Source organism: Glarea lozoyensis (genome assembly GCF_000409485.1).
Source record: "Glarea lozoyensis ATCC 20868 chromosome Unknown GLAREA2, whole genome shotgun sequence".
Classification (NCBI taxonomy): Eukaryota; Fungi; Ascomycota; class Leotiomycetes; order Helotiales; family Helotiaceae; genus Glarea; species Glarea lozoyensis.
Genome location: NW_007360994.1, coordinates 2,426,587 through 2,447,084, shown reverse-complemented (window position 1 = coordinate 2,447,084; position 20,498 = coordinate 2,426,587). Strand labels below are relative to the sequence as shown.

General features: G+C 42.2%; 4 protein-coding genes across 4 annotated transcripts; 1 reads left to right on the top strand and 3 right to left on the bottom strand.

The window, feature by feature from the left end:
• Nucleotides 1–5,451: 5,451 nt before the first annotated feature.
• On the bottom strand, nt 5,452–6,611 carry GLAREA_04129 (uncharacterized protein; the record flags this gene model as incomplete). Its single annotated transcript, XM_008084382.1, has 4 exons — nt 5,452–5,810; nt 5,909–5,988; nt 6,036–6,412; nt 6,483–6,611. 4 exons carry the CDS (start codon nt 6,609–6,611, stop codon nt 5,452–5,454), a joined length of 945 nt encoding a protein of 314 aa, XP_008082573.1.
• A 1,016-nt stretch (nt 6,612–7,627) lies between these two features.
• On the top strand, nt 7,628–10,135 carry GLAREA_04128 (uncharacterized protein; the record flags this gene model as incomplete). The annotated part of the gene is made up of 3 exons (XM_008084381.1): nt 7,628–8,111; nt 8,163–9,624; nt 9,784–10,135. 3 exons carry the CDS (start codon nt 7,628–7,630, stop codon nt 10,133–10,135), a joined length of 2,298 nt encoding a protein of 765 aa, XP_008082572.1.
• A 4,647-nt stretch (nt 10,136–14,782) lies between these two features.
• GLAREA_04127 (uncharacterized protein) lies at nt 14,783–16,861 on the bottom strand (the record flags this gene model as incomplete). Its single annotated transcript, XM_008084380.1, has 2 exons — nt 14,783–16,488; nt 16,540–16,861. 2 exons carry the CDS (start codon nt 16,859–16,861, stop codon nt 14,783–14,785), a joined length of 2,028 nt encoding a protein of 675 aa, XP_008082571.1.
• Nucleotides 16,862–18,963: 2,102 nt separating this feature from the next.
• Nucleotides 18,964–20,352, bottom strand: GLAREA_04126 (EF-hand; the record flags this gene model as incomplete). Its single annotated transcript, XM_008084379.1, has 3 exons — nt 18,964–19,697; nt 19,745–19,979; nt 20,113–20,352. 3 exons carry the CDS (start codon nt 20,350–20,352, stop codon nt 18,964–18,966), a joined length of 1,209 nt encoding a protein of 402 aa, XP_008082570.1.
• Between the last annotated feature and the right edge of the window lie 146 nt (nt 20,353–20,498).

The window sequence follows — 20,498 nt, the reverse complement described above, 5'->3', positions numbered from 1 at the left end:
TATTCATAAGGAGCGATTTATGGTAGCGTTGTTTAGATATCAAAAGAAATCAGTTTGTGCGTGTTTCACCTTGGGAAAATAAAAGGAGAGAGGTTTGTTACCGAATCGTAACTCGCTGTCGATTTTAGCTTTTCAGAGGAGGGTTGTTTTGAGCATAAATAGTTTTGTATATAATCCAGGAAATGATTTTGGACTTAGGGTTAGTAAGAGCATGAGAGTTAAAGAGGATAGGACGAGTAGTAAGAGGTAAAGGGCAAGAGTAAGGTAAAAGCCATTCTCACCAAGTCAGCTGGATTGTTTAGATTTGGAATATTTTAGGGGGGAATTTATTGTGTATTATACTGAGGATACGGGGTTCAGTTGCGCGTAGGATAGAGGGATATGTATAGACGGTTGAGGGGGATAAATGTATATCGGTTTTAGCAAGTTAAAGGAAGGTAGCGATAGAAGTTACTACTACGAAACAAACAACTGTAAATACTATATACACCTATAAATTAAATTCTCTTCTATCTCGAACTCTTCCTTGTAAGTAAAAATGTGTCTAGGAATCCCCTAGTATCGAGTGTATAAATAATGTCGCTAATGTAAATATAATTTTAAATACCAAAAACAGAAAATATAGTTAAACTTACCTACTTGACCCCCTGAGAGAGGACGGTGTATTTAAAATCTATATTTTTAGAAGTAAGAGGTAGGGTAGGCGTCTCTTCTTTCTTAGAGGTAAATAGAGTAAAAGTAGTAAGGGAGTAAAGCGAAATATTAAAGAGGGAGAGGAGGTATTATCGATCTTAAGTATACTGCCGAATCTCGGTTATTAGAGTTTATTTCTTTATCGTTTCTATTAGAAAGCGAAACATATTAAGATATTTAAACTATAGCTAATTTACGACACAAGACACTAACAAATCCGTTTCCTGTAAGTTACAATAAGACCTGTTACAAAGTACATACGTGTTTCGTCGGATTTCTACTACTAACTTCTCAAATACGAGATTTTGAGGCTTTTTATATAGTAATCTATATTCTCTTACTACTAAAATTTGAAAATCTTTTAGATTACTTACCGCCGTTAAACCTTTCGCTAATTATGCCAAAAAGGGGTTTACGCTTCGCAAAATACTGTCGGTGCATCTTACGCTCTAGATTTATTAGGTTACTAAAATCATCGTTTTATTTCTCCTTAAGTCGCGACTTAGATAGATGTTTCTACGTTTGAGAATTATTATAGGTTGTCTAAAGGGGTGTTTATAAGAGATATTTTTACTCCGATTAAATTCTATTTATCTTTACTAGTAACCTACGCAGGGAATGTGTATTTGTAGAAAGACGTCTAATTAGATTAAGACTCTACGAGATTAGATTAAGACTCTACGAGTTAACGATAAGGACTCCTCGCCGCGAGAGAATTAAAAATAACTTTCAAATTACTACGAGTATCTGTCTTTAATATCTCGAGTTTGAGATAATTAATATCACCGAATGTTTTGTTCTTACCGAAATAGATCTACCGACAACTCGATTAGAAAATGTAGAATTAAAATAAAATAAAAGCAAACGTAATCAATGTCCCCAGCTATGAAAAGCCGAGTTCTTTCTTCTTACGTACTGTCCTGTATCCCAGAGACTCTGCCAGATAACGATGGGATTTGTGCGCAATCGCTACGTCGTATTATTTTTGCGTATCACTTTTTGGTTTTATACACTTATGTCCGAAAATGAAAATGGACACAATCAATCAATAAATATCTCATTACTAGTACTCCCTTTTGTCCGTCAACCAGGGTATAAAAGTAGTCTTGACTACTGTGAATTGTTTCAGAACACATGTACCAACTGGAATGTTGATTACCGTTGCTGCAAGCACCAACTCACGGCCGAATGTATTTACTGCGTCTTCCGAGGTTTATGGAAGAGAAGCACTCAAGATTTCGAAATAGTGAGAAACGGTATGGGTAAGTGATGGATGTTGTTGTTTGTAGCGTAACGTATTGAAGGCGGAGAGTGGATGTTGCTGCCGATTCCGAAGTTGCTACCGAAATGTAAGGTAATAGAACACGTGCTAGAATTAAGGGTACGAGTTTAGGTTCTTGAGATTTTTAAATGTTTAGTAAATAAGATAGAATTTCGACAGGTGTCGAGAGATGGGATATGGAATAAATTCATGGGAGAAGGCAGACACTGTGATAATTCCATGTCATTTTTTTTGTTGAGAGGATTATAGTAGTTACTTTCTCTATAAAATTTTAAAGAAATCTTTAGGGTTTCAAAAACTCTAAGCATTGAATAGACTTAATTTTGTGTGGGTATTTTGATAAAAGAATCCATCTTTCTCTCTACTCTTCTCATTCCACCTTTTAGTCACTTAAAAGCTTAATTGATAAACGGAGAAGTTTCGCAATATTCTAAATCATATTTGATTCTTGAGCATCGTGGATTGCGGAGATAAATCTTTAGAATAGTTACTTAGATTACAATTGTTAGGGCCGGGGGGTTATGTGGGATGGGAATCTGCTTTATTAAGAATATCACGAAAATTAAAGATAACAGATCATCTTCTTCTAGCAATTACACGAAGTGACAATAGGTCGTCGCAAAGAGGCTCTGTTTAATAGATATTTTAAGACTTTCAATTTTAAGCTCGAGCATTGTCCCCGCGAGCGAAATGGGATACGTCTCTCACTAAGTAACAACACCCAGCTGCTGTATTTCAAAGTAAAATAAAACTTTTGTCACCGATAATTCTGTCGCTACTGAATTGAAAAATTAACTAATTGGAATCTAGAACTTATCCGGTGTTATATAGTGTTAATTACTCCAAAAGTTTGTTCTTTTCTTTCTATTATTTAAGGCGGACTTTGATACATATAGGAAGAAATGTGTACAGGGATGCGTGCAGATCTTGCAAGACTTTTATAGCTGGAAGTTTTGTTTTAAGTCGTTTATGAAATTTATTTAAGTGTTTCCAGCAAATCTACAAGCTCCTCCTCGGTACTAGATTTAGGGAATGTGACTAGGGACTAGGCGGATAGCTATATACCATGATCCTCGCTTTGCGTGTCTGGCACTCTGGGACTGAGGATATCATCGTTCCAGTAACACTCAATGCAGAAACGTTCAACTTTGAATTCTAGAACCCCTTTTAGTTGTACTTATCTCCTCCCAGAAACAATTTATAAATGGCCCTCACGCACTGTACATACTATCTCAGACTTCCAGAAAAATGGCATTACTTGGGTGGCAACGGGAACTGTCGCCTAACCTCTGCTGTCCTTAACATTTATCTGTTTCATTCACACAGCGCGTGATCAAAAGTAATGAGCTGGAGTGAAGAAGGAGCAGTGTTCCGCATTGGGTTTGGTATACCTTGGTACCAACCCACGACAACTCTTTTTGGTACCCTATCCAGGCTTCAAAGATTAGGTAGGGTACCAACCAAGATATACCCTGATGGGTATGGGTATACCCTTATAAAAGAGTGAATATATAGTGAATTATAAGTTGTATTGTAGTATTGTGGCCAAAAGTGCGATTATTGCCAAGACTTGACCTCTACTTAATTAACTACTTTATTATAAATACTTAAATAGACGTTTAAAATTACTTCTATTTTATAATTAATTAGATTAGATTAGATTTAATTAATTGTTACTATCCAATCTAATCTATTACCCTCTAATTCCTTTTTACCGTCTACCTTAACTTATACTATTACAACTCTTACTATCTACCTTAATTCGTACTACTATATAACTCTTACTATCTATAAACGAGGATAGCAGAACCACTCTGACCGCTCACGGGCCGAGGTAGGACCGCGCTCCGCCGATTCGGCACCGTACCGCACCGGATATATAGGGTATCGGGTTTGGTACCCTTGGTACCCTAGGTTTTATAAGGGTACCAACCCAGCTACCCCTTGGGTATGTGTTTGGGTTACCAAATGCGGAAGACTGAGAAGGAGGGTTGACATTTTATTGAAAAAGGTGGGATTAGATGGGGATGAGGGATGTTGCCGCAGATTTCGAAGTTCTCAAATAACACAGGTATTTTACGGAGAGTTGAAATGTAGGGTGTTTTTACAAAGCAAATAAGTTAAGATTAGAGTTTTGAGTAGTGTGGAGACATGGGTTGAAACCTTGTTTTCTTAAAGAAAGTACTTATTACTTTCCACTATATCTTAATGAAGATGTTTTTTAAGATTATTATTTTAAATATATCAACTTTTAGGACTTCTTATAGAGCATGTTTGTCTATATGGAAGATGAAACCAGTATAGGTCGTTTTGCTAAATATTGTAGCAAATACACTTGTGACGGCTTTCGCGTTTCTCAAAAGAGTCTTATGTATTTGACCTTTCTTTCGAAAAACAAAAACTCCTTCTTGGGCGTCTATAGAACAGTCGAAAATCGTGTTACCTTTACATCCCGGTATCTTTGATAGAGAAGGATTGTTATAGATCAAAATAAGTAGATAAAACTTTTACTACTCTAAAAGATTGGCGCAAAAAACGTGACACCGAAGTATTTAAGCTCTTTCTACTTTCTGGCTAAGCTCCATATAGTTTCACTGGTGACCTACGCAGGGACGATGTGTTAGTGTACCGAAGCTCAATTAAATGGAATTTCACAATCTATTATACTAGGATCGAATTACTTGAACCGCGATAGATGTTTAAGAGCTAGTGCGGTGAGAATACCGGTTAATTTGACGTGTGCCGAATCAAGGAAAAGTAAGTTTGTCACCGATCAATATTCCTTCACCGAATAGTAATTGCCAAAGGCCTAGCGTTCGGACTCAGCAGTTCGCTTTTGGCTATTAGGTATGTTACACTGATATTTTTGCTTCATGCATAGTAACAAATAGGATCTTGATTTAATAGAATGTAAATACAGAAAGGTTCTCCACAACAAAATTGATAGCCTTTACGTGTTGCAATATTTTAGGAGCTATTACTTAGATTTATATACCCAACTCTGGGAGAATATAGTGATATCAGCTTCTCAATAAATGGAACCACCATTTTTCGCCTTCTTGAGTAATTTGCTTAAATTTAGAGAAGTCGCTCCCAACTTGTACTATGCAAAACTTTAGTGTATACCTAACGCCACTTATCATCTACCTCAGTAGTGCTAATTCACCCAAAAACAAACTACTGCAAATCTTTGGCAGATTCGACACCCTGGATCTCTGGCAAGTAATGGAAAATAATTATAGAGAACACACTGAACCTGGAGGTTTTAATCCTCCTTCTTCAACATTTCGTGTTACTTCGCCAATCTTCGAGGTTGAACGCAGCTATGTGAGGGGTAATAATATGTAGATGTAAGGTCTCATGTGCCTTAAACCAGAACAAATGTCAGTTATTATTAAGTTGTTTTAGTGACTTTGAAAGCAAATTGCACAAGTCCGCTCCAAAATCGCTCTAGCTTTGCGTACTTCGGGCTTTTATCAAAACTTCTGAGTCGGTCCTTCATTAACATTCCCCGCCTCCAAATCTCGCATCTCCACTTCAGTACCTGCACTTTTCACCGAGCCCGGCTCGGTCACGGTCTTACTAATTCTAACCGCACTATAATTTTCTTGACTTTGGTCATTTATCCGCCCAGAAACATATGTGAATGGGACATTTCTGCTTGCATTGGTCGTGCTCGAGCGCAAAGTTCTCAAAGTCAGAAGGTTTCGCACACTTTCCATAAATGAAGAATTGGTAAAGCCATAATAAATAGGTGTAAGGACGGGGAGACAAGCGCAAACGACCGCGAGCGAGCATTCGGGAACAGTCCAGTAGAATAGAGGTGCTTCTTCGTCTAGGAAAGATAGTCAGAATTATGGTAATGGCATTATTACAAAGGTATGAAGGGAGTTGAAGGCAGCCAAAAGAATTGATGGGACGATATGCACTTACATGTAAAGTCATGACTTTTAGCAATTTTTCCACCAACCGTGTAAAATGCATATGTTTTTCCAATGCCTGCAGCAGTGACTCTGTATAAAAGATCAGCTGCTGCCAGAAAATTGCAGAAGTCTCATACATTCCACCAAGCAAAAAGATACCTGTTACGGCAATCTTTTTCTTCAATTCCATATGCAAGCGCCATATCATTGGCCACGGCATAGAAAGAGTCAGGATATCGAGAATGACCGAGCTGACGGCATATGCGTAATTTGAATCTATGCCAATGCAATGTTTTCGTTTTCCATGCTGTGACTTCCAGACTTGATCAACAGGTGTGCATTCGAATATGAAGGCAAACACAAAGGCTATCATCCAGCCTAGATTCAGAGCCGACATTATGTAAACGGCACGCCGGAAGATACGCGTCTCAAAGATTCGATTGTACAAGAGAAGGACCGACCACCGAGCGCAGCCCAGACCTATGGCGGCGAGGACGGGAGTTATGTAGGCCATCTAGTTTAATCAATTGTTAGTATTTATTTGAGCCGATTTACAATAAAAAATCTGTAGACCGACTACAAACCTTCTCCAAAGCTACTAATTGCTCTCCACTGATCGCAAAGCCTTCTTCATCCAGTGGCATATATTGACCAAGATTTGCCTTGATGGGCCCTATATCGACAATCAGAGAGATTCGACCATAAAAATTCATGATGGTATTCTTACCGAACAGTATATTCGCCGCATTCCCAAGAGAAAAATCTAGCAGTATCAAGTCAGCTCAATCCCACCAGCACAGCTTGACTTACAAGAGCAGGAATAACAACCCAGTCATCAGCTCCAAGCCTGAGCTTAAGAACACATCTGGCTCGGAATCTCGCGATCACTGCAACGATTGACAGAAATGGAAAGATGATACACAGTGCTAAAGCTGTCGGGTCAACTCGGGTCATCTTGGCGACTGCAAAATCCAAATTACGGACAAGAATGTACTGAGATTGGATTCCACGTGGGAAATGACAAAGATAAAGGTTCTGCTGCACAGGGGCGGCTAATCACTGACTTCAAGAGACAAGCTAGCAACGAGAAGAAGCATAGCACCATGCATGATCTCGATCAGTTGTTGCTCCCCATAAATGAGAGAGACCATTTATCGATAGGAGATTGAGATTGTGTTACTTGCATTTTGGTGATGGGTGTTGGGTGATTTGATTCGCCCGGGCTGCCAGCACCCCGTGATGGGCTGAGATCCGTCTTATTTAGATACAGCCTTTCTTTTAATTGGATAAGGCCACGAACGGAGGTACTGTGGTATGGTCATGTAACCTACCGTCACGTGCCCCAGGTAACGATATTCACAAGCGCCACGTCGGCGACGTCGCGCGCCCAGCTCCTACTCTGCTCAGTAGTCAGAACACCACCACTTGAACTCTCTCTATTCCTATAGTGGTACACCTTGCCAGGCCTCCCATACCGATCCTCTTAGAAAGAACCGGTACTTATCACCACCTAGCTCGTCATCCTCAACTACCACTCAGCTCCTCTACAACCTTCCGCTCAAGCGTAATATCTGCCACAATATACGTATCAGCGCCTACTTACACAAGCTCTGCAGCATCCATACATATTCTGTGCAACTTCAAGCTTGGGAAGTACTGTTGCTCAAAAAGTCGTCTCACAAATACCTCCAAAAACAATAGCCGTTGGTGCAAATATTGAGGCCCCAGTATGCTCTGTGCCTTTTGCACTGGGATCTCTCTCAGCGGCTTAATCGAGCTGGCAGAAGTTGAGTTCGCAAGCCGCCAGTCACCCCAACATGCCTACTACAAACACTATGACTCATACAACGACCTGGTGCAATCAGCCACAGACGGGTGTGACCTCTGTCAAATGATATTGGCGGGATTCACAAGCTTCATAGTGGATTTGTGGCCTTGGGATGGCCAAACCCGTGACGAAGCAGTTCGAGAGACAGAATATCTAGGAAAAGCAATTGACGTTAGGATCAGTATTGATGCTGATCATTTGTACTTTGGACAAAGTTTGGATCAGGTTGCACTATTTGATCTGCTTGTGGTCCAAGTCGGGGCGGCGGCAATCAAATACGAAGAAAAGGAATGGAAAGTAGGGAGCCATGGAAGTGAGGGAAGTGAAGGGAAAGAAGAAGACGTTACTATACCGCCATTATTGATTACGCTAAGTGTTCCTCGAGGTTTGTCGCCGAATCTAGGCCTTGGAAAAGATAATTGACAACGTTTCCCAGACAAGCAAATTAGAATTGGGAAATATCGTGTCGGGAGATATCGACTTGACCCAGTTCTTACATCACAAAATAATTTCAGCATCGCAAAGAGCTGGATTGAGGATTGTTGCAACAATCATCAATCCTGTCCCGTCAAGCACAGCCCAGAACTGCCTGCCAGGGTAATTGATGTGGGTAACCTGGGTGATGAGCAAATATTGAGACTTGTACATTCTCACTCCTCGACTGGCCAGTATGCCGCGCTCAGTCATTGCTGGGGTGGACTGATCTCAACGCGGTTACTAGCCGATACCCTAAAATCTTTTCAAACGGATATATCCTTTTCCTCACTGCCCGAAAACTTCCGTGACGCCGTAACTATTACAAGACATCTAGGAATTAAGTATCTGTGGATCGACGCTCTATGCATTATACAAGACTCGGCATCCGATTGGGAGATTGAGTCAAAGAAAATGGGTGATGTTTACCAAAATGCTCTGATTACCATCTCTGCGGCGATGTCTCCCGGAAGCACGGCAGGGATTTTGACCGAATCCTCTAGGGAGGAAGCGGTGAAAGAACACGTAATGGGGGACATGGTCTCCTCAGACTCCTCGAAAGTTTCCTACGATGGCAACTCCGGAATTGAAGTTTATCTCTCTCTGAATGATAAAGAAGAGGAAACCCTCAGAAATCTCTTCTTAAGCAGCCCTTTGAGTAAACGGGGATGGTGTTTACAAGAAAGCATCCTGTCGCCTCGTATCCTTCATTATGGTAGCAAACAAATCTACTGGCAATGTCCTCATGGATTCCAGTCCGCGGATGGCGTTCCAGCAGGAAACCTAATGCCCGACAACGCTAATTTATATTCCGCCATCTCGAACGTTCTTCACCAACATCTACAACGAGATGTGGTGTGTAAGTCACAGCACGATCGCAGGCCCATACTAACTGATTATTACAATCTGGTTGAGGAGTACTCATCACGACAACTCACCTATAACAGTGACAAGTTTCCTGCCTTCTCCGGTATAGCTAGGCTCCTTCACCCCGTAATTGGTGCCAGCTATCTCGCTGGGATGTGGAGCAATGATTTCGCGCAAGGTCTATGCTGGCATCATGAGATATTCCAATGCAGGCATACTCTGTCAGAAGAAGCGCCTTCCTGGTCCTGGGCTGTAACTACTGACCCAATTCTTTTCGCTCACATTGAACGTAAAGATGCCCCAGGTCCTTATGATTCTACAATCACTCAACATGACGTTAAGGTTCGGGGTGGGAATCCCTACGGGCAAGTACAGTCCGGCAGCATAGTTATTGAGGGACTTGTCAAGACATTCAGAAGAAGTAAGCAGGTGATCTCTTCCGGCAAAGGTTCGATTGCGAGAATTTTTATGGATGAGTTTGAGAACCCGGATAATGAGTTGGAGGGGGTTTTGGACTTGTTTGAGGTCGATGAGGTAGATGGGCAGAGTTATCTTCTGTGAGTAATTGTCGCTTCTAACTTCTTCTCGGTCGGTGGCATCTTCCTCTTTCCTCTGAATCGTCTCTATATTTCCACTCTTTGTCTCCTCCCACATTTTTATAAGATGGCTTAAAACTGAATTATATGAAATTAAAAAGCTTACCGCCTTCTACTTAGGTCGGCGTTACAACGCAAGTCCAGTTCCAAAGTAACCTGGTTCATTGATTTCGACCTCATATCTCCTGTCTCCTACATAGCTCTAATTGTCATAACAAGCGACGAGGAAAGTTTTTATGATGGGGAGTTTGGCACTTCGGCCCAGGCATTAGTTTTAAGGAAAGTGAACAAAGTTCGCAAGACTGCCGGTTTAACGAAAGTCGAAAACGGAGAAAATAATGGGAAGGAAATAGAAGAAGAAGAATGTTTGTTATATGAACGTGTAGGCTATTTCGATACTATGCATTGGAAGCAGCCTAGCTTTAAGCGATGGATGGAGACCTGGGACAGGAAGAGTGTAACGATAATCTAAAAAGGTATGCCCTTAGATGGCTTCATGAATTAGTTTGAAAATTGAGCAGCATTCAAAGATGAGGTTTTAGTATACAAGAGCTGCAACTAAAAGCGACAGGAGTGAAATAAGGCTCGCGCTATTTCACTTTATAGAACTTGATTTATTCTCTTAGCAAACTCAAGATATTATATTTTCCTGCCACTTCCTCCTGCTTTTTTATGCAAAACAGGCTAGCAAAGCTTCGACGACAAGAGGAGAGCGCTTGTTTGCGAATAGGAATTAAATTGCCTCCTTTTAATCACAATTAAGTGCATTGGCATGGTATAGGTAGCAATATATTTAGAATTTCAAGTTATAAGAAAGGTCTTTTCGGGCCCCCTCGTAATAGTTGCCATTAAGGTTCATCTTGAAATTTGAGCAAAGATCTCACAGGGAACAATCCGACACGAATATTATAAAGCGCCCTCATAGTGATGGAGAATGTCACTCAAGACTGAAGGATTGTGCAATTGCCCGCACCATATTTTAATCTCCAATTTAAGTGCTTCGATAAGATGATGGCAGCGGGTAAACAGTCCGTGCCAGGGCTGAGGAGTTGGCAGAATTGGGCAGTGGTCGATCGTCCAACTACTATTAATGTCCAACAATTAATGAGCAACACCGAACTCTTTAGGGTAACGGCGTTGATGAAGCATCACTTCTAAACCATTTTGGTTTCCACAGCATGAAATTTCCACCGACGTGGGATGGCCGTGCACGATAATCTTAGGATTAGCTGTATGGTTTGCCGTCAGTTTCTTGCGAGCCCAGTATCTAATCTACCAGCTCAAGAAGCGCCAGAGTTGTCAGAGCTGTCCCAGATATCTCCACACAGATCCTTTATTTGGCTCTGGCCTTTTCCATAATGCGGAAAATATAAAGAACAATACTTTGTTGAGCCGATGGACATCTCGTTATAAGAAGTAAGGGAATACTTTCACAGTAGTGTTCCAAGGCATAACGGCTATCTGCACTGTAGAGGTTACGAACTTGCAGGTGATAACTACCACTTTTCAAAGACTATGGTGTCCAGCCCATCTAGCGACTCGCTACGCTTTCGTTTCTGGGAAAAGGGATGTTCACCATGGATAGTCCATGTTAGGAACACTCTCGGGCTCTGATATGAGCCACCTTCAGCAAGTCGAAGTGCTTAGCCGCCGTTTTGTAAAACTTAGCACTATCTTTTGAGGCTAAGTACATTCCTCAATACGTGATTATCTACAATGCTTTACTTTGTAAGTTGCTTTCGGATATTACTCTAATCTTTCTAATCTTGGCTCTATCCGTGTCGCCTAAAATGTCCAAGTTCGGACAGGTGTTCGGTTTTCCTGCATCGTCAACTAGGTTGGAAATCATGAGAAGTGATGACGTTTAATTGCGAATAGATATACACAGGTTGTTTGAGTACTTGTATATTTAGTGGAATGGTTAGCGAGTTTATCGGCGGTCTACAAAGTCCCGGAGGGGTTTGGAAAAGTGAACGGCAATCCTCTACTGTACTATTTATAAGTAACACTCTGTGCTAGGTTACAAAATAGACTATAGCCAATTCTGCTGCATTCTACGTTTGCTAATAAGTAGCTTACATCATGCCATTTTGGGATTGCTCTTACCACCAGATCATGTATGGTGGCTAACTCGAAATATAGATTTAGAATTTGGTCAGCCGACTAGGCGGCATGATTCCCGATGGAGCAGAAACTATTAATAAGTCTCCTCATCTAGTTGTCTTTGCTTTGATACAATCCCGCCTTCTTCATCACGATATTGAATAAAATCCTACTCAAATTCAGCCAAACATTACGACCTATCAATACAACTCACTAAACCTACGCCAATATGCATTTCTCCTATTTCTTCCTCCTTACAACCGTACTTTATGTCAGTGTTTCTGCGCTTGCTGCCTCTAAACTAAATCAATACGCCAGTATAGAAGACTGGTAAGATTACCTAAACTCTCCAATACTATGTTTCTACTGAGTCTTTACTCACGGTTTCCCAGTAAAGCTGATAGAAATATCATCCATCATTCTTCTCCATGGTTTAATACTTGTCATACATTGGGGAAGAATGTAAAGGCTGTGTATGTAGTCACAGGTTGGGGAGCAAGGGGTTCGGTTTTTGTGGGTATGTTTGGAAACTCCCTTTTGTGAAGATGTAAGAGATTGCACTGACAGAACAATTAACAGCATGTTCAAGCAAGAAAGGGAAATCTTGCAAAGATTGCAGAGAGGCGTGGCGTGAAACAATTCCCCAGGGAGTTTGTGTCGAGCAACCTGATTCTGAAAGATATATCTATTTTGGATTGAAACCAATATCGAACATAATACACTGATCTCGCTCATGATAGTCGCTTTAGAGCACAATTGAGCTTGGGCTAGCGGCTCAACGCAAATGGTAGGATTTGGAAATGTATCTTGAGGTCAACTGACAAAGTAATCAACGCATTACTTTAAACATCTGAAACAGATCAAACCGCTTGACTTGAAGTTTTATTTTGGTGTACATGTATCTCTTAGAGCTCTGAAGAGTAATTCAACATTACTCAGGGAATTGAGCCGGGATGTAACTTATTAAGCCACATATGTTTAATCCTCAAACAGAGCTTGTTGCTTATCAGTCGGTAAATCCGTGAAATGTTTCCCTTTTGTGGCGGCTGTCTCTTTCGACGTACAGTCATTCCGATAAGGGATACAGATCATATACTCTCTCTGTCATGAGTGAAGGTGGCTACAAGTGAAATGGCTTTCCCGTTTCCTCCAATTCCCTGTTTCTTTTCTTTTCATCATTGTCGTCTTTATCAGTCACCAAATCTAGTCACTATTCCGCTTACCTCCCACTATAATTAGCACTTAGCTGGCTATGACTTTTATTGCAATAAATGGCTTGGCCACGATAAACTTCTTACAGGATAAAGTGTCAGGCCACCAAAAGATGCGGAGTATATTTACTTTGGGACACCAATTTGGGTTGGTGGTGTCATAGGCAGCAGCTAGGCAAACTTTTAACCTTACTGGCTTTAGTGCAGCTTTACTCCGCTGTTTATTGGATTGGGTTGTCATGCTACATTTTTAGCCTGGTACGAAAAGGAAAATGAGTGTCAATTAGCAGGCCGGATGTTATTACGAGAGATTCAGACAAACACATCAACCCAAGAATTGGGGTTTTATTTCAGTTTATCTTGGGCCTTCAAGGAGTAATTCAACATTACTTGTTTGGGGCTCAAACCGGGGTAAAAGGACTTTAAATGGGAGACGGTTGAGAACTATTTATAGCGGTTTCGTATCAATGTGACTACGTTTCTGTATCTGCGCTTTTATGAAAAAAACTAAATTGCTAAGACTGTATCACTTTTAGCACCCTCATCTCTTCCAAATTATAAGCCCTTAGACAAGACCTGAGATAAGAAAATGAAGCCACCAATTTGAGTGAATGGACTTAAAGCGCAACAAAATATAACTCTTGAGACATTAGCTTCGTGTAACTCGTTTGCAAAATCAATTGTAGCATAGAAGTTCGCTTGCGTGCGTACGAGTGGGGATGTGCTAAGCGAGCGATAGGGGGAGTGAAATGCCCGAAACTAATTCCTTTCGGAACAGGTCCGGGGACGCACTTGTATCATAAGACTCTCTGTATTCGAACTAAGCTTTTTGACTGTGAACTTTCTGACCGAACCTTCATCTCCAATCCGGACGTAGTACCGATTGTGGCCCAAACTCCTTGGCACTTGCAGGATTTCGGCATCTAATATTCCTTTCCGTTTAATTAATGTAACCTGATAGGGTGCGACGGATCCATATCTCATGTCCACTAAGCCAGACTCGGACAGGAGATGTGTTTCGCCGCTTCAAAGGTTCACCAGCGCTTTGACCTAAAGGAGAGTTCAGATTCTATATAGTTCAACAATCTCCGGAACATTACAAATACACAGTTCCAAGCGATGGTTGTAGAGCTTAGAACCCTCCAACGCGCTGTATATACTCTCGTCTTTGGAATGTACAATGCTAAATAATGAAAATATAAACAACTAATTCACTACAATGACACATTGCCATCATGCCTCTCAAACCTCTTTACAATTCACTGACTGAATATGTTACATATCCAACAAACTCACAATCACTTTCCCACTCTTAATTGTTGTGCTTTGAGCTGAAATGAAAAAGAGAGCGATTCTCATTCAAACCGTTTCTTCCAAAACAAAATTATCCCATTGAAAGACAAAGCTTGCTTAATTCATGTTCAAAGGCTCATAGTTTGCGCTCATTATAAAGAACCATATTGCTTTTGCTGATGGTTTTCGTTCGTTCAATTGTGTGAAAAGATGAGTAGCCGGTGTCCTGGCCTGGCTCGAAAAGCGTACAGCTGAGACGTGAGCTCGCCGGAGCAAATCATGAGCGTACTTGATTTGGTCCTGCGCACTTTGACAAAAGGCCTCTATAAACCCCTATATTACTGGCTTGATGTCGAAGACCGCTTGAACCTTGATGCTAAAGATCTAGTACAAGCATTCGAGTTTATCTACTAGACATGAGTCCGTTTAAGCTTTCGAAGTTATTCAAAAAGTAATATCTCACTCCATTAGCAAGAAAATGGTAGAATCCTACCACCGAGCGCCTTTCTTTTTTAGACTAGAAATATGGTCTCGTCTCTTGTTTTGTGAGGGCAGTTGTAATGCGCCTGTAGGAAAGCAAATTTCTTGGGCGACGTTTCAACTATCATGCTAGAGACATGGAATTTGTGCTCCAAAGTAGCACGTCCCACTCTCCTATACCATGTTGTCGGCTGGGTGTTTCCGAATCGTCTTTCGGTGCTAAATTCAGAGAGGATCAAACCGCCAGCTCGACGAATGTTCTTGTCTTGATCATATGGAGTTTTGTTGAGCCAGACAGGAAGGTAAAAGAGATCTTTACCTTCTTCTAAGCTTTCTGGTCGGTCCCATACAGCCTCAAGTTCAAAGTCAGATCTATCCTCGTTATCGGAGAGGTCACTTTTCTCGACGATGATAGTGTTTTTCCAGGTCGTCAACCTATTCCTCCATACTCTGCGCAAGCCACAAGAGAGTATCTTCATCCAACCATCGACTGTCCCTCCCAACTTGTCACTATAATTCATTGGCTGGACATGTGCTTCGGATACCTGGATACAGAGTTGGTACCCTTTTGTGCCATTCGGAGTCGGGTCAGGAAACAGCTGCCGGATCACTCCATCTGTAGAAGCCCACGACCAAGATGGCGCTCTGTAAGGTCTGTTTATCATTTTGGTTTTCGATGTAGCTTGCCACTCTCTCGGCTCAGAATTGGCGCTCCAAAGCAGCTGCCATTCCACATTCTCTCTCCACAACCCTGCGAGATACTCACTTTTATTGACCTGTTGCATCAGTCGTGCTACACCTGAAATTGCCACCAGTTTGTCTTCTTGGCGAGTGAGAAGTCCGTTAGAGTATGATAAAACCGTGTCAGACCAGATTCCGGGACTATTCGTCAAGACATCATGCATCGTGGGATTGTTAGCATTCCCACTATCATGGGGTCGAAAATTGATGTCCATACGAACAGCCGGTGGAATGCTGTTCGGGAAGCTTTCGCAAGCTTCAAGTTGTTGACAACCCCAAAAAATCTGAAACTCGCTGAAGTAAAGAGTCCTAGGAGCTAAGATTCGTTCTTGAAATGCCCATGCTCTTTGTCCAAGTGACGTTCCAAGAAGTCCTCGGCGGTAGAATTCAGCTGGTATACACACAATTTGCTGTTGGTGGCCTTGTTCACCGATTGAAACCTGGCATGGCACCACATCTTCCGGGTTTCGTTCAACGAAGCAGCCGACTGTACCATCGCGGGCATAAGATGCTGCTATATTCAAACTCGAGCATCCATAAACGCTTGCCATCGTCGAAGACTCAATTTGCCAATCATAATCATCATCTTGTATTATACAAAGAGAGTCAATCCACAGGTAATCGAATCCAAATCGTCGGGCGAGGAAGCAAGCCTGTTTAAAAGTTTTGGAAAGGAGTTTCAGTGGTATGCGTTTTCGTAGAGTCTTCAAATTAACCTTAGTAAGAGTAAATTGCGCCGCGGTACCCCAACAATGACTGAGTGTCACATACTGGACTTCGCGGGGCAATTCATTTGCCAAGCAAAGATAAGGGTCATTCGAGTCTCGGACGCAAACGAGGCGGGTGGGCACGTAGCGTTTTGGAAAAGCTTTAATCGACATGTCCTGGCATTTATGGCCATTGATACATGCGGTAATCCATGAATGTGCCTGGCCGAGAGAGTGTTCTGAATCGTTCCTGGATGAGACCTCGCTTCGTTTGATTATTGATAGCTGATCTATAGACTTTTAGTTTCCCAACATGCAGTAAGAATATTTGGAAGACTTACGTAGTACTGGCACTGCACAAATTTCCACCAAGCCTACGCCAAATTCAAGTTTGATCACGTGCAATTTCGCTCCTCCGACTTCCATTCCTTTCATATCGACAGAAAGTCTGAATGGTTGTAGAGATCTAGTTCTACTCCACATGGACTTGACTTCATCGGGAATATAGGCTCGTATGATGGAGCAGAGCTCACATCCTTCCTTGCCATGGACGAAGATATCCGCAACATCTCGCGAAGAGTTCAGGTCGCTTTTGAATCCAATTCGCTGGAGCTTGCCCCAATGTCTGAAAAATTTGCTACAATCCTGGCATAGATACGACATGACTTATGTAGTATACGGTTCCACGATGAATGGAGGTATACGTAAGATAAGAAATATATCGTTCAAAGCCATAGCTCAAGAGACGTCGATTTGCGTGGAGGTGGATGGTGGAAACTTTGCTTGCGCACACGAGTAGCCTGGTCTTCCACTGACAAACTACGAAAGGTCTCGGTAGGACAATAAAAGCCGGCAAGAGAGGGAACTATATCTAATCATTGTGCGGACGAAAGAGCGAAGCGGTCGATGAATAGGTACAGAGGACCGCGGAGCCTAGGTAGGTGTGGGCAAAGCCTCTTGGGGCTGACATTGATGTGTGGCGCAGCTTTCTCAAAATCTGAGGTGGGAACGCGTGGCGCACCCCCTTTCCCCTGTCCACCTCGGCTGGGCACCTCAACAACCCCTTTTATATTCTACAGTAATGTACATGAAGTAACAATATTCGATGATTCAGTAAGTTGGTATATATAAACTGTTGCTACATGTGATGTAAATAGGTGTGTGAAAAATTACGTGCAGGCATCCCATGCCTGGAGCTCTTGCTTAATTTCATTTCGTGAGAGTTTTTTAAACTTCTCTAGTACTTTTCTTACTATCCCTAAATTCGAGAACAAAGTCTAAACAACCAGAACGAAAAAAGCGTAGGTGGGGGCGACATTCGTCACTGAAAACAGCTTCCTTACCGATTGTTAGTACCCAACTCATGATTCACTGCTCAAACCTCCTCAAAGCCTCCCATTATTAAGTACATCTCAAACTCTTCGCTATTAATCTGTCTCTAACCGCAGTTAGCTACTGTTAACAAAACTCTCAATTATAGTAATCCCGGCAGCCCTGGAAATTAGTTGTAAATGGAAAGAAATAAAATTGTTACTTAACTTAACTTTATTGCCAATTGGCAGTAGTACTAATATAGGCGGTTTTGTGAAGAAACAATAGAGATTTATTGCTAGTACATCCTGCGAACTATGACTTGAAGTGGGTGTCTATATACTCGTGTCTTGTGAAGAAGGCCAATGTTTCATGTTTAAGGAAAATGGTTTATGAACTCTCACTAGCCTTAAGTTTGAAAAGAAACTCAGAAGAGTATAATTCGGCTAATATGTTCATAAATACTAGTATGAAGAGAACTTAAAGAACTAGTGATAACATCTGGGCAATAAGCCATGATTACAAACCTCTGGCAGATCTATATAGGAAATAGACCTTGTTCCCTAATGTCGGAAATCGTTAAATCATTTTTAGCTACCGTGGTCTATCAACTGACGCAAGCCAAAGAAACACTACATTACAAAAACATCGATTTCCACAACTCCATTGTCACCAAAACAAAAACTAGCACCGAATATATACTTTTCATACCTATAAGGTTGCTAGATTTTCTCTAAATAATCTAGCCTAATTGAAGACGAACAGCTATGCTGACGAACAAACTAATCTTTACGGAAAAAAGCTGTCACCGAAACCAATCTCACCACCGACACCCACCTCTTACAGAGCACCCCCAAATCACTCTCAAATTACTCTACACATTATCTCTCTCCACATACACCCCACGACAAATCGCACTCGAGTTTGACACTACCCTCTTAACGAGGATCCAATACACCGAACTACATCTTCCACCTGGTTCCACCTATCTTACCCTAATATGATATGAGAAAGGAAGCTTACTTCTTGTAGTCCACACAGGCGTATGTGTTTATGTGGTTGTGTTTCTGTTGAAGTAAGAAATAGGGGAGGTGAGTGGACTTTGTGAGGTTTGATGTACGGTCTTGAGCGATTATAATTCTCTAATAGTATTCTTGATTATGTTAACATGGTGGTTACGGAGGAGCCCATTGTGAGAACTACTCTACCTTATACAAATAACGTAACAAATTTCACTTCAAGCGCACCCAAATAATCTCTACCACATCTATACTACTCCATATATCAAAGACAACGCTGTATGGGTCAAACAAAATTCTGTTGAAGGGGTTTAGAAATTAAACATATTCTCTCGACCGCGGACATACTTAAGTCCTACTACAGTCTCTGATTTCTAATAAGTATCTCCTCAACCAAAGTATCTACACCCCCAAAATCACACACTCCACCCCACACTACCGCCCAACCTTCACCTCATCAATCTCCCCCCTCAACCCCTCAAGCACCCGTTCCCTCTCCCTGGCATGATTTTCCAACCCATCAACCTGCTCCCTCACCTCCTCAATCTCTTTCTCCAACCCCTTCAGCCCCTTCCCCACCACGGATTTCCCCTCACCGCTCTCCAACTCCCTCAACTCCTTCCTCTTATAATCCAGCAACTGCTCCAACTCCCTCTTCACCAACGCCGGTTTCGTATCCCTCCGTCCACCCGACCTCTTCTCCGCCGCACGCTCCACCTTCTCAACCTTCGCCTCCAGCTCCGCAAGTTGTTTCTTGAGCCTCACCTCCTCCCAATCCTCCGTTGTTTTCGTGGACGAAAAATCCGTGCCCGTAGGTCGATACGACGACCCAACACCCATACGACTTAGATATGTTTCACCGAATTTGGCTTTGCGGCCTGTAGATGTGTCTTCGTTGCCTTTTGCGCCCCATTTCTGGGCTGGGGAGGAGGTGCGTTGGTTGTCGACTTGGTAGTCGATTTGGTTGCGTTCGAAGGAGGAGCGGAGGGAGGGGGGGACGGTGCGGGGGATTCGGTAGCCTTCGTGGCGGTTGTTAAGGATGTGGAGGAAGGCTAGACAGGCGTCTTTGGAGATTGCGTGGGCTTGTTTGGGGTTTATTAGATTCCACGCGCTTCGGATATCGGTGTCTGGGACGTCGAGGGAGGAGTAGAGTGTGTCTAATGATTCGACTGTCCAAATTAGCCCGCGTAAGATATGTTGCTGTATGTTCGCTTACAAGTAATATCTCCCCTACCGTCTCGATTCGCAGAATAAATCTCCTCATATTTTGTTTTATCAGACGGACTCATATACCAATCAAAACCATCCTTCAAACCAGGCGAATCATCATCATCTTCCACTTTCTCGAATTGTACTTGTCGTCCCGTAAGCGCTCGATTCGCCTGGACTAAGTGCGCTTTCGATTCTGGCACTAGCCAGTCTGGTAATTGTGGTGGTACATCCGCGTATTCCTATCCAAATCAGCATACGCTTAATAACCTACTCTCTCATTCGTCTCTCCTCTCCCAACATCTGCTCTCCGAACCTCTCCTCCCGCGCAATTCCCGGTCCCCACACCCAACCGAAGAATAAAATATCACTCACCCCATTAACCAGATCAAAAATCAGTCTCATAGCAACACAGAACTCCTCGAAATCCAAATTCCCATCTCCATCCACATCCGCAAGATCCCAAATCCTTTCCAGCTGATCATCTCTCAGATGTGAATTCTTGAGTACCGGCGCGGCCTGTGACCCCGTAAGATGTGTTCCGCCCTGCGACAATGAGGCGAAGATTTCCCAGTACTTTTCTATTTCCGCTTGTTCGATTTTCTGGGGCGCCATGGTCGAGGCAGGAGGGTGGGTGTAGGCTGTGAAGAGTTGTGGGTTAACTTTGAGGCGCGGAAACGCAGGCGGAAGAGGAATTGAGAGACGCTGCTATATTATGTCGGGTTTTGGAAGCTCGAGGGATGTGGTGGTGTGGTGTTGTG